The sequence below is a fragment of the Megalops cyprinoides genome, chromosome 1 (genome assembly GCF_013368585.1).
Source record: "Megalops cyprinoides isolate fMegCyp1 chromosome 1, fMegCyp1.pri, whole genome shotgun sequence".
NCBI classification, from domain to species: Eukaryota; Metazoa; Chordata; class Actinopteri; order Elopiformes; family Megalopidae; genus Megalops; species Megalops cyprinoides.
Genome location: NC_050583.1, coordinates 23,984,340 through 23,999,266, shown reverse-complemented (window position 1 = coordinate 23,999,266; position 14,927 = coordinate 23,984,340). Strand labels below are relative to the sequence as shown.

The 14,927-nt window shown below is 39.8% G+C and overlaps 1 protein-coding gene across 1 annotated transcript; it reads right to left on the bottom strand.

Annotated features, from left to right (window-relative positions):
- Positions 1 to 7,779: 7,779 nt before the first annotated feature.
- Positions 7,780 to 9,237, bottom strand: wfikkn2b (WAP, follistatin/kazal, immunoglobulin, kunitz and netrin domain containing 2b). Its single transcript, XM_036549345.1, has one exon. The coding sequence runs from the start codon at positions 9,220 to 9,222 to the stop codon at positions 7,780 to 7,782; it is 1,443 nt and encodes a 480-aa protein (XP_036405238.1). The 5' UTR covers positions 9,223 to 9,237.
- Between the last annotated feature and the right edge of the window lie 5,690 nt (positions 9,238 to 14,927).

The following is a 14,927-nucleotide window of genomic DNA, read 5'->3' as shown; positions in this document are numbered from 1 at the left end:
TGTACACTGGGCAGGGTAGATATGTCTACACTGACATCATCTGCATGACTCACAAGGTGCATAAAAAGAGGACCCAGGCCATGGGGAACAAGGGGACAATTAAATCCACCCCACCCCATGCCACCACTCACTTGAAATAATTGTTGGCAAATGACAAAGCCAAGTTTGGGCTATGGGGCTTGGCCTGCACTCAGAACAAGCACCTTAAACCAACTAAGCCATTCAGGACTGAAACTTTTTCTGTGAAATAATTTGTTTACAACAAGTGGTTAGTTTCATAACACATGACAGCTTAGAGAGCTTGCATGGGGCACCCAAGCCAACCAAATGTGAGTGTGCCCTAACTGAGAAAAATCCCTACATATCCATGTGCATCAAGACTGGTACATGATTAACATACCACTGGTAATCTTCAAAGTCTGCTCTGTATAATTAGACCTGTGAAACCTAGTTTTGCAGTCATACTGAGGAGCTTCTGAGGTAAGGTTCAGTGCATGAAGTGGAGTGGACAGTCATGTAATGAAAGCGACTACTCTTGATGTCATCCGAGCAGCTCTGCAGCATGTGATGAATTCCAACGTATCTGAGAGCAGTGACACAAGGAAGACCTGGCCAACCTACCAACCCTCGACCCAACTTACCCACCCATATCACCGGCAGAACAAAGCCAATTTGCTCCTCTGTTGTGGTATCCTGGTCATTGTTGGCAAATGACATGGCCAATTTGGAACTCAAGTCATAGGGGTCAGCCAGACCTAAAAGCTAACAATCAGGCCACTTAGTGAGCTTGCTAAGCTAATTGTCTTGCATTAGCTTACATGCTTCTGTCATAAAGCTAGCCAGCTCTGAAAGATATTCTCTGTGTTTCAATAACTTTACCTTTCAGATTTACTTTATAAAACACAGCTAGCTGCCTAGTGTGCCCCACCATTCACTTTAACTAACATAAACCATGCAACGTGCTGGTGAAATAATGGCAGTGTATCTTACTATCCAGGTTAAGAAGACCAAATGGGAAGAGGTTTAGTTTTACCTTCACAAACACTATGGTAAAAAAATCTTGCTTGATTTGGATTTACACAGTGGCAGTATGTCATGAGCAATTTTTTTCTCTTGTAGTTCCAATTTTCCCTGAGTGCAAAATAAAAATTGTGCCACCTTCCTTTGTTTTCCATGGTTTTGAACATCTCCAAAGGATGTGGTTACCTCAAGTGTGCTGATGGTACAGACAAAGATGCACCCCCCTGTCAAAAAATGTGATTGAAAAAAATAAAATAAGGAGACTGAAAGATCACAGGCAAGAAGAAAAAAACAGTGACAGCCTGAAAAATGAGACTGTGAAAATATTAATAACTGGGAGAATATAAATCAAAGTTAAAAATATTAAAACACTATTATGCTGCCACACTTAACTATTTTGTTTTTCTACTTTAAATTTTTTTGCATTCAATCCAAACCTAGATTTTGTTATGGTTCTGGAAGTTGTTCTCAGTAATTACAGGACCGAGTCTATTACACTGAACATATATAAGCATACTAAGGTAAAAAAAAAAAATCTCAGACGCAATACATATGTTTAAATGACCTGTCACTTGTTCCAACTACAATACACAAATTGCCTGACAGTTATTGTCCTTAGCCAGCACAGCCAGCTGAAAGTGTTGATAGCAAGGGCTGCTTTATAATGCAGTGGTATATGGTGTTCATCATAAATCAACCTTTATTCCAGTGGGACTTTGTGTGCTGTGGGGTGAGTGGCCAATGCTGATGCATTTTGACATCTGTGTATTCAAGACAAAGGAATCTTTTTCCATCGTTAACTGCAGAAGACAAGAAAAAAACTGGCTGGTTGTTACAATGAGGCCAGATGGAGACTATGCCTTAAAGTTGCTGATGCTGATTTAGCAAAGTTTAAATGAGACATTTGCTCCCAATAACAAAAAAAAAAATCAAGCTGTTGTATAAAGCTACTGTGGGAAAATAAAAAAGATGCCAGCTTTAATGCTGACGTTGAAATTCAGAGCCATAAAATTTAAGATCTTGCACACATGTTTTACATATGTACTATTTTAATTGAAAATAAGCTGGTTTTAGAGAGCACATGTACACTCAGATTCTTTGCAGCACTGACCTATTTCTCCTTTTTATGGAAATATTGAAGAGTGAGTATTTTTACTATTCTTTATTCATGCTATTAAATTCAATATCCAGGTTTATTGCACTGTAATCTGCAAGGCTTTGATTGCATGTGTTTGCACTGAACTGCCACATTTCATAATGAGGCACTCACCTTTTTGCTTGGGACACTTGCAACATAGGATTTAATCCTTATGATATTTTTGTTGTAGTTTTGTAGTTTTGTAGTAATTAAAGCAGAAGTAATTCTCTTGATAAAGATTCTGACTTTCACAGACAGAGACAGCCAGCCCAAGCTTCATAAAACTGTGGTGGTCAGATAAATCTCTCAGAGGTTGGTATGTTCTTGCATTGAAACTGGAGATACTTTACAGCTGCGAAAACAATTCCACCTATGGGTCTTTAACATGTAACCTGTCTAGAGTGTACAGCCTTTGAACTTATTATACTCTCTGTGCTCCAAACACAAACACTTTGGACTCAGGCTCATATAATAGCATGTGTGCCAAGAAACCTGCTGGCATTCCTACACAGATCACTGCCATTCCTGCAAACCCCACTGTTTCTGTCCTACTTGAAACTGTGAGATACTTGCTTCAGGGAGATATTTACACCAATAAACAAGAAGTGAGATCAGATGGATCAGTTGAAACCGAGTTGAACTGGTGGGGATACTGAGGTGAGGTCAAGTGCACTTCACAGACCAGAAATGGATACTTATGATCCTGTCTGGGCCCACCTAATAAAACAAATTCTATTATCTAACTAGTCTTGTTCTCACGGCACATTGTCTGCACCACAAACATTACGTGCATTACTTGAGAGGAACACACGAAGTAGATGTTGATCTAGATTTATTCTTTCCTTTTATAAATCCAGATTTTACAAATAGCTTTATTACGTGATTCAAAAATTTTTCAGAACCAAGGTAATAAAGGATTTGAGAAGCCAAGCAGTTTCGCGTGTAACATGATTCTGAAATACCGCTCCTCTAAATTGTGGCGTCTTGCCTATACAACTACTTCCTTCCTTATACGACTCAGTTCCTCCCCATGAAACAGAGGAGGACACTTTGCTCTTGTTGTTAATGCAACTACTGTATGTTACTGTCTTACTTGAACTTTTATAACATACATGCATGCACATACACACATGCCATACACACATATACTGTATGATTCTAAAAACTTACTCCACAGTCTGACACCCTGTCTACAGTGTCTCAGAGCCACAGCAACATAATGTAACCTAACTAGGCTACTGGGCTAAGTCTATTTCCCTCATGACAAACCATCATACATTCCATTCAGCTGATATATCACTGTGGTAGCGAAAAACATTTAGCCAGAGAACCACAATGCAGCCTGAATTCATCCGTTGAACACATCCAAAAATGGACAATCACAATCAATAACTGTTTACTCACCTTCCGGGTCAATTAACAGTATGACAGGTAAGGGGTTAATGTGAGTGACAAGACTTTATTGTTCTTAAATGTAGGCAGCAAAACATTGATGCGTTTTCAGCTCATAACATTGTGATTGTGTGGTTTGAACAGGTAATTTCTTTGGACAGGTGAGTTTATTTGTGCCTGTAAATTTTGGCTAGCAGTCACAGCTTCCTGCAACATTCTGATAGCTGAAACTAAACCGAACTGGGCCTTGTTAATTCTTGAATGGGAGTCCTGGTGGGCAAACCATGCTGCTTTTAGAAGTTCTGTTGAGGCAGTGTTCTGTCTGGACCTAAGAGATGACCAACACCCAAGTACAGTCACAGAGACACTGTGCTGTGGAAGATGCCGTCTTTCACATGAGATGTTAAACTGAGGTCCTGGTTAACTTTGGTCATTAAAGATCAAATAATGTCAGTTATGGCAAAGAGTAGGGGGTTTCCCTGGTGTATCGCTAAATTATGCTTTCTATCTGGCCAATTGATAATTATGTCTGATGTGTGGTGTATGTGTGGCAAACATTCTGGCCCCAAAAGTGTCTGCTATGCATCACGCAGATTGAAGATTTAAAGTTCATTCTTGATTGTCTTGTGATGTAATAATGTAATCAGTGTTATGCCAGGAAAAAAATATCAGGTATTTACGGACACCTTTGTGATCTTTACATTCCTTTTCAATTATTCTTTGTTTACAGTTTGCTCAGTAGTTATATAATCATAGGGTAAACAAACTAAACACTTTTTTTTGCCATCATCAAGAAAAAGACTGTCATAATTTTCAGCTTTGCACAGCTCCTCAGTGCTGCTTGTTGTTTCCTGGAACCTGGCCAGTTTGTGCAGTGAGCATGTGACCTGTGGTAATGATGATAGACCCCCTCAGATTTAGGAAAGTGCTGTCAGTTTTGTGTTCTAAACAGCCCAGACTCTGCAGTGCTGAAAACGGAAACCTTTTATATTAGCACCTGTGAAACGCTCACTCTAGAAAAGTCTTACAGCAGTCTTTAGTAATACTTTTATCTGATAAATATTACTAAAATCTTAACAGGCAGAACATTATTTTGAGAGTTGGGTGGGAGCAAATAGTGGCAGAATTAATAGAATAATTAATTAATTTAATAAATAGAATTAATTAGATATTAATGGTATCTAAGACCTCTAAAACTTCATTTTCTATTATAATAGTTAATAGTTACTAGAACACATCAGTTTTGAAAGCCTCATTAGAAGCATACAATTAACACAGACATTTTATTCCTTACAGCGACCCAATACAAAATGATTTCATTGGTTTGCTATTGGTTCCTCTCAAAGCCAGATGGAAATAACAGCCCACTACAAAGGGACTGGACTCCCACCTTCCCAAAATCTGTCTTCGGCCCCCCAGACTCACAAGCACAGCACAAGCCTGAAAAGGGCCTTGGCAAATGATGAAAGAAGCAGACCCTATGCAGAAACACTGGAGGTTTCCTGTGCAAACCTTTCCTCTGTTACCCAGACTTTGGAGAGCAGCAATACAAAAGAATAAACTTTTACGATGCCACAAGGGGCAGTAGATATAATGGGCCATTACAAGTCTTTGGGAGAGGAAAGCTTTTTCAGAGTGAGAGTCAAGGCCATGTGCAGACCTGAGGGGGATTCAAGGGCAGCCTGGAAAACCATTCCCAGTTCTCCTTCATCATTCTCGACAGGTCAGCCATTCAAAGCGCAGATCCAAAGACTGTCATCGCCTCACGCTCACTCAACTTGTGTGGGGGTTAAGACTGATGTTGGTTTTGTGGTCTGTTCTCTCATACCAGACTCGCTATTACATAGCGGAGGTAAAGGTGTACAGCAAGAAAACACACATTCACACTCTCTCTCTCTCTTTCTCACAAAAACACACACACACACACACGCAAAAACACATTATATTTTTGTCCATCCTGGGCTATGTGTAATTAGTAGATCAATTTCTGTTCACCTACTTCCCTAATACTAATTTCAGAAACTTTGACACATGCTTTGAAAGTATTCCCCCCAGCACAAAGATATGGTTTCATCAATCGTTTCCCAAGTGTTACAGCTAGAGTTGCAGAGGGTCAGGACATTGCAATCCCCTGGGTTGTTCCAGCTCTCAGATGCAAATGAATCTGATGACTGCACTTAACATTTGGCAGCCTTTGAATGAAAAACTTTCTTTCTCTTAGTCCTCTTTTTTCACTCCTAGCTTATAAGGTCAAGAGTTTTCTCTGTGCTTGGCCTGAGGTAACAGACGTCTGAAGCCCACCCTGGAAAGCTGGGAGGCCATGTGTCAGGCCCCAGGCCCCATGTGTCAGACCTTGTTTGAAGGAAGTTGTCTACATCTTTGGTTGTTGAAAGTCAAAAGTTCAAATCTTGTATTAAAATACTGTTTCGTCTATCAGCAAGACTCCTCTCTCCAGCCTGGCCTACTGTGAAGGGGTCAGTATTTGGCTGAAGTTGGCCTGTTGTGATGAGGAAGGGGGGTCATTCCTCCACAGGGCTCAGGAGTGAGGTCTCCCAGCTCCACATGCATGAAAGATCAGCAAGGAGTGGAATGTCAAAGACCAGACTCCAACTGAACTCACTGTCTGACTGGACCCTATCCCCCAAGGCCCACTACTTCTCCAGACCAGAGCAAGAATGTGACCTGCTTGATAATTAATGTGAGGGCTACAAGGGGGGGGGGGGGAGGGCAATGCCATCATAAAATATCCCCCTGTTGTTACACACCAACCAGTCTGAAGTAGTCATGCAAACAAATTCAGTTAAAATCAGATCATGAAAAGAGCCTAATATGCATGTCTGAAAATAATGCAAATGTCATAAAAATATGAAATAATGAATTACAGATTAAAACACTTTGAAATAAAATGACCCACTCAAGAGTTTGGTTTCATAATGTTTTTATTATTTGTTTCTGTCAGGAATGTAATAGTGTTATGTGTAAGAAAATGCAAAATGCATCAGCAGAAAAAAAAATACCTTGAAATAAAATACAGCTGTGTCACTACTATTATTTTGACAAGAAATTTTATTAAGTGCTTAAGGAGGATAAATTGTATGAAAGCGCTGCTTTATTCAACTCACGTAAGCGATAGAAGAGAGGAGCACAAAATAAATAGAAAATGCAAATCAGGCACAAAAAATGTACATTCATATTCTAGCAGAATTACAAGGTGCTACATTTGAAAATATAAACACTCTGATTCCTGGAGTCTGTAGTAATTGACCTTAGAGGAAATATATTACAACTTGTTCAAGTGCTTTGAGCGAATATGATTCAGAATATATTACAAAAGGTTTACAGCATGTCCTCCCAGATGACCATAACTAACCATTAACTACTCATAACATTAAAAGCCTTTAACTACTCATAACATTGAAAACTTGAACTTTAAGGCGCAAAAGTGGATTTGAGCTACTGCCTGAAAGGCATTATGTAATTTAAATCATGAAGAAAAATGAAATTAAGGCAAAGCTCTGATAATCATATCAGATAAATGTGTAGAACATTATAAGTGCTTAAGACGAGCCAGTTCTGTAGCTTAAAGTTATAAGTGAAATTCCTTCCAAGCATAAAAAGACAAGCAGGAGGAGTATAGAGATTTTGAAAAACAAACCAAAACAAAGGCTTGTTTTTCAACCTCTTTGACCAAGCTGTTACCCCCTTCAAAGCAAATACAGCTCCACAAACCATGACATCAGAGCAACACAAGAGAGACTCTTACATATTACTGTGACAACTTGAATAATTTGTTCAAGCTGATGTACTCCGATTTCATTGCACATTTCCTGACTAATAAAGTGCTGTATTTTAGATGTGTTAAGTGAGTTTAACCTATCAATCTGGACAGGGTTTCATAGAATTGCAAGTGTTGAACCATCTAACAAGCAATTTGCCAAGCAAATACTGTATAAACAAGCAGCTGTGCATATAAAATAAATAAAGTGAATGACAGATAATGAAAGCATGTCAAGTAGAGAAAAGGTAGGCAAGTGAAATGGCAAGTAAAAAAAATGACAAAAAGTACTACCATTGTTTGTTTAAATTGATTTCAGTTGAAGATTTTAACCCATACCCCTTCAGGAGCTATACCAATTTACCTTTATAATCATGCTGTCTTTTAAATCTTTGAGAAGGTCAGTACAGTCATAGTATGTACAGCATGTTGTCACAGAACCCGAAGATGCTGTCTACTGAATACTGGGAAACTCTTTCAAAATGTCACAGGTCTTCTTGTGGATGACTTCTCGCAGCTTGCGTACACGGCGGGCGCTGGATATGCCCACAAAGCTGTCGGGTTGCAGGATAGCCATGCCGTTGTGCACATCCCCCATGATGATAACCTGGCTGTCGGTGTTGGTGATGTTGGGGCAGGGGCAAGTCCAGTCCATGTTCAGCAGTGTGACCTCCAGGGGTTCCTTGCCAAAAAACTTGAGCCCCATCTTTTCATCTTTTAGGATCTCTTCCACTGTGATGAGGGCATGGCCCGAGTCTTGATCTTCCGTCAGCTCTGTCATGTGACCCAGGATCACAAAATCACTCTTGCAGAAGCTGGTCACCATTTTCTGCCGCGGCTTGCACATCTTGCAGTTTTGGTTCTTGGGGAAGGGGCAAGCGTCCTCGCAAGCTTCTTTGCTCTCAAAGTTGTTCTCATTGCCTCCGCAGCCCCCATAGATGAAGGACTGGCATTGCTTCGTCAAGCTGCTGTATGCCCAGCGGGGCTCGTAGGCTTTGCAGGGACCCTGCAAACTTGGAAGACCACAGGGGCTGGCCAGCTCTCCCCCACAGGAGTGCATGCAGGAGTCATACGTATCAAAGTGGTTCATATTATTGTTGCAGTTACCATAGGTGAAAGTGAAGCAGTTGTTCTTCTTGGCCTCATAGTACCAGCTCATTCTCTCCTCTCCACAGTCCCCACTGTCTGGCACCTTCAGACACTCCTCCACCGGAAAGAGAGTGGAGTTTTTGTGTTCTTCCTTCTTGACAGGGTCCCTCTGGATCACAGAAAGGGGGAAGTGTGCATGTATGGAACCTGCTGCATTCTTGGCTGTACAGGTGTAGATGCCAGTGTCCTGGATCTGGGCATTATAGATGACCAGCTGGGCGATGTTGGTGACCACCACGTTCCCGCGGACATGATTAGGCCTCATGACAATGTTCTCTTTCCCTTCCACTTGTTTTTCCCATGTGATCTCTGGCTTGGGTCTTCCCGTCACCTCACACAGGAAGCTGGCTGTCTCGCCCACGAACACGGACTGGTGGGCTGGGTTGTTCGTCATGACGGGCAGCTGCACATCCATGGGTGTGGTCTCCAGAAGAGCTGTGGTTGGACGGACAGTGGTCTCCACAGGCAGGGGACTGGTGTTGGGCCAGGTGAGGTGGTACCTACAGGTCACCACAGACAGAGAGATGCCCTTGGAGCAGGCTTCGGCATCCATGTAGCATTTGTTGTAGTAGGTCATGCCGTCTGAGGCGCAGGTGAAGTTGGGCTCCCGCTCACAGCGGTCTTTGCACTTGCACACTGGCTGCCCGTCCCAGATGTCACACTCTGAGCCTTGCTGAGTGCACATAAACTTGTCACATGTTGCTTCCTTGGGCATTCCCATGGGACCCTTTTTCCCTTTGACATCCATGTAGCGGGCTGCCACACAGCTCCTGTTGCCACAAACATTGGGACAACACTTCTCAAAAGTCTCACATTCCTGGATGGAAGAGCAAAGCTTTAGTTTTATGCATGTCCCTACTATAAGCCAATTGTCACATAGTTATTCACTGTGTTATTGACTTTAGTATACTTCAATTGCCCATTACTGTCATTAAATTTATATTGAAATGAACTTTAATATGTTACTGGAAACAACAATACTTTGTTTCTCAGTGATGATATTCCATTTTACAGCAATTAATAGTAAGTGTATCGTAACTACATAAATACACATCTTAATAAATTTCAAAGAAATTTAAAAGACATTTCAAAGAAATTACATACAATAAATGACATCACAATTGTTATTGTTGTTCTTATATTAAAATATATTATTTTAATTTCCATCTTAATTTAGCATTTAATTATTACTCAAAATAATACTTAATATTGGAACAGTCGCATATTCTGCAAGCGGTTTAAATTAAATACTGGTGTTACTATCATTATCATTTTTGTTGAATAAGAGGTGGATACATTTTATATTATTATATTATTATACGGACAATTTAATATTTACATCGCATTGTCATTAAACGTGTCGATAACTCTTCTTACTATAAGACAGAGAAGAGTGATGGCAAGCCAACTTACCTGATCGGATTCGCACTCCCGCATGCAGGTACTCATGGCATCCACCCACAAATTAGGGTTCATCTCATTTGGACAAATCCCGGCGTGAGAATACACTACTCTTGGCAGAGACATAGCCCTCACGCGGCTGTCCGTGAGGACAAGCCACTGTCCAACAAAGAACCAGATCCAGCGTGGAAACAGCATCCACCACATTGCCAGTGTTTACTGATTTCAGAGCGTTGAGGGTAAAAAATTACAACGGACAAACCTTTCGGAACCTATACTATGTATTCTGAGTTTTATTATTGCTATTAGTAGCAGTAGTGTTCTGATTGAAGTAGGTTATCGTTAAATTAATTAAATGAAACAGCTCGACCTCTTGTCAATGTTAGGTTCTGCGGTGCGCCTTCCGTTGGATGTAGTTCTAGTTCAAGTCTTGTGAGGTTAGGTAGCGGTATTTATACCCCATTACTTTCCTTTAAACTTCTAGTTCACAACTACACAGGCTATTCCCCCGACCACAAAACTCGCCCTTACGCGTAAGTGACAGTTATGAATTGCCTCTGAGTACTTGAAAGGATTTGAGACTTAAAAACATCAGTCGTAAAATTGGGTTGGGACTGGCAGGACACCTGCTTGTTTCGGAATCGCTGTAACCCCCCCTTTTAACCCTTCGTGCGCGTAATCTCGTGCGTACAGTCTACTGACCAGAGAAATCGGACGCCACAGTTCAATTAAAGCATACCGCATCATTTTGGACTATTCCTTTATGTTTTATTTAGTTTGTTAACCATTCTTGCGCTTGGAACGCAGCACCATGCAGCAGGCTCCGTTACGCCAGCCGTGTTATTGCACTCTCCGAACAGGTGTGACTGAATCACCTATTGGTGGCTTTTAAGTGAGTCCATTTCGTGTAAAAACCCAGTCAGCTGGCTATAGTGCACTGCCCAGCCACTTTTAAGAGTAAAGAACACACTTAAAAAACAGACTTTCTCGTACTGTTCCCGCAAAGTAGCTATTTTGCGAGATATGCATGTATATGAATTTAAATTTAAAACAAGGTATAGCGATGTAGGTGTAACTTACAGAATTTACTTGAATTTATGTCATTATTAACTGCCTCTGTGCTATTTATAAATACAAACTGCACATTACAAATTGTACTGGATTAGAGGCAAAACCGCTAAAGACAAAAGCAACACTTTAATGTAATAACAATGCCTGCATTACTAACTCCGTGCACGGAGAATGCCTCTGAATTATAGATACAATAAAGAGGGTGGGTTGCACCCAGCCACCGCGGAGAGCAGCGGGGATTATTGTTAACGCTAAAGCTGAAAACTGAAAAGATATTTTTGCGTTTGCCTGTGTCCATAAACAGCATGTAGTCTAGTGATAGAAATATCTTAATCCTATAAAATGAGGTGTTTCTAAAGGTGTTCTGTTTGAGTATGCAAATTCAACCATCTGGAATAGAGTGTATATATGATGCGAAACAGCCGTGGTGAAATTATTAGGGTGCTGCATTATTAATGAATTACTGCATATAATTTCTTTTTTAGTATAAATTTATTGATTTCACACCACTTAAGTGAGGGTCATATGAAAGCATATCAAGGGCTGAAGGGTTTCGTTTTTTTCTGTAGTTAATCTGTTTGTGTCTTTTTCTATAGTTTAAATTCAAAGAAAAGTTTAAATGTTGTTGGCTTTAATGTTGCTCAGATCTCAAAATGTGAGATATAATGGGAACATGTCTGCGAAGTGTGTAACTGAATAGCTGAACTTTGTAAAATGCCTTGAATGATAAAAATGTACCAGTAATGCATTCCAATATTAAAACTGAAGTTCCTGCTTTCACACATTCTGACAAAAATAGGCAATAGAGAAAAGGGCAGAAGAAAGAAGGAAAAAGCAGACTCCCTAAAGGAATGTGTTAAATTAATTATCTCTTGTCATTTATCACATCCAGAAAGGCCCTGAAACAACATCCTGACGGGAAAGACTCACTTATGAACAAAAACCTGACTGCTCATGACAGACATGTCTTTCCAAACCCAAGAGCACAGACCTGGGGGACATTGTGCTAACAGTACTAACAGTGTCTGTCAGGGACTTGCATTAACACGAGATGGGCTGCTGTGTGTAGCTTGTGGGTGCCCAGCCACAGAGAAATGTTTATAAAGCCGTCTCCAGATGAAAAACAACCCCCCTCTTTTTTCTGTTGTGGCTTGGACTTAATGTTGAGGGCCTCCTCTAATATTTGTATCCTTAAAAATGTCTTAGCTTGATTCAAAATTAGGGCATACATACAAAGTTCTACTGAGGACAGTTGAAAATGCCTATACTTGCAGCTCCTTATCAGAGAGTTAGAAAGACGTAAAAAATGAAATTCATCTCTTTAAAAGGGAGTAGAGGTACATACAATGTGTCTGGAGAAACACAGCACTACATTTACCCCAACATTGTATATGTCTGATGGCTCTGTTATGACCAGACTGTCATGGTCTGGTTACTATAAACATTTGTCCAAGTCCTGTTCTGTGTGTTTTCCAGTTATTCCCCCTTGTTCCATTGGTGTTCTGCGTGTTCTCCTGTCTCATTTGTCTGTCCCAGTACTGTTCTATGTGTTCTCCTGTCTCGTCCAGCTGCCAGACTCCACAATCAGAGATCACATGCACACAGCATGGCGTCCTGATAATTAACAAGGCTGTGCCTTATTATCCTGAAAACATTAAATTGCCTTCTTCCAGGGACTTCCACATCCTGTTAGCTACTTCGTTTCAGTTTACAAGGGCCCCAGCATTCCCCCCTCACCACCGGGTAGCTAAGACCTCACATTCTCTGCATAGCGTGAACATGTTGGAGTGAGTGTATGGCAGAAATCAAATAACAGATCTGTGCAGAACCCCCGCTGTGCATGCTGACAGCTAGCCTGACTTTAACACACGTATTGTCCGCAAACAGACCTTGACTTTGACCCTCTTTGATCACTTGCAGTCTTTTTGAACTTGCGCCAGAAAACAGCAACAACAAAAAAGTCTGTTGTTGTGGTAATTTATTTTTTGGATTCTTTAATGTGTTTTTGTTTCACAGTATGGTGGGATGATCAAACAAAATAATTTTTTAAAACGTGCAATTATTTAATAGTAAAATCCACTCTTTATAGAGAATGACTTCTGTGTACTCTTTGTATATCTTGGCAAAACGTTCAATTCGTCTTCTGGTTTAATGTGTCGATCCTTCATCCAAAACAAAAGGGTGTAACTCTGGTCCTTTTCTCCGACAAAATACACTGTTTGCTTTTGAAACTATTGTTTAAACGTATCAAATCACACCATTAATGAAAAAATGCAATAAGAAAATGAAAACAAATGAAAAGCGTGGTTCCTTAATATCGTTTTTTTTTTTTAATATTGGACTTTAATATTAATTTAATATGAATTTAATATTGGATTTTTGAACTATCATTTTCTGTACTGCGCTTAGCTCCAAAGTTTTTGGGAATGGAGAATAGTGGAGAATGAAGGAATATTATACTTAGTCTGGAAACATGAACTAAGCAGCTAATGTTCATCAGCTAATTTGGGAAATACTAAGGAAACACTCCTCATGTGCAGTTTCAACCTCAGAAACCATATACATTTCTTTAATATCTAAAAGCATTTTCCAAATCTGTAATTAGCTGTGTGATAGAATGCAAAATGTTTCACAATGGATTATTCTGACACAATTTGTGCTGTAGAGTTAAGTTTGGTCACTTCTTGTACTGCAATTAGTTTCCATGTTCCTTCTTCCTGCCTGTTACACATGTGTCCTCGAGATACTTCCTGAGATTAGGAAGTGTTAGTGCAGGGGACAGAAGTCTAATGTGATCCATAATCAATGTCAGAAGGCTTGTTAAGCACTGTAAGTTAAAGCTAACAGAGGTGTAGATCCATACAAACCTTCACTATCTTACCATGTTTCTGAGAGGGCTGGACTAGAATCTGCCTTGACAGAAAAAACACTTTTTTCTTGACTATATCCTGGGAATTGTTCTGAAGGGACAATATTTTCCCCAGACTAGCTGAACACTTTCCATTTCCATGAAATTCACTGAATGACCTGCAAATTGTCCATCATTTTCTATGAAGATTTTTCAAGTCACTGAATGGATTGACTGAAGTGAAATGGAATTGACCCTGACTCTGATATGTACGCAGCTTAATATATTGACATCCCATTTTACAACTGTACATTATTCTCTAGCTTTTCCCTTTGCCCTTTTCGTGTTCTGCATTTTTGTATGATTTTATATCACTTTTTGTCTGAGGCAACAACATATGATGATTTTCGTAGTCAGAGCATTCATTGTTTCATCAATTTTAATGATCTTACTGGCATTGGGCTTATAAATTTGGTTTGCATAATTGCAGTTGAAATGAGAGGCTTGTTGGGGTGTGTACTGTAAATGCTTTTCTGAAAATTTCATTCAACTCGACCATCCTTTTTCCATCATGGGGCATGCTACACATTAGCCTACTTTAAACACCACTGCCAGAGATGGAATGCTTTTGGAAAATCATGGTCTTACTTTTGGTGTGGGGCACAGTCAATTTGCATTCAACTGTTTTTGAACAGTATTTTATCAGCAGCAATTTGATTACAGCGTGGTAGATAGAAATTTAAAGCATCTCTACAAGAGATGGCTTTGTGCTTTGCTCTGTTGAGCTTAGAGGGATCTTCAGTAAAGAAAAGTAAGTGTTAAACTGAAATATGTGGTTACATGGGTTCCCGAAGTTCTACCTGTTACTTCTGACAAAACAACATACATGTATGAGTAGCAATTATTAACTGCTACTCATACAAGGTGAATCAGTTGTACTGTAAAGTTAGCCTTAAATGGATAGGCAGGTTATAGTAATATTATGTGAATGTTAACATAGTTTGGATTGTTCAAAATATTTATTGTTTGCAGTAAGATTTCTCTAAATGAGAGCCAAAAAGAAATCATGTTTTGCAGGGGCAAAAAAGGACTATCAAAGGAGTAGAACACAAATACATAAAGCATTGACAAGA

What these genes read in the sequence shown, in the direction of transcription:
- wfikkn2b (XM_036549345.1), bottom strand. Translation starts at nt 9,222, where the DNA reads ATGGATGTCAAAGGGAAAAAGGGTCCCATGGGAATGCCCAAGGAAGCA.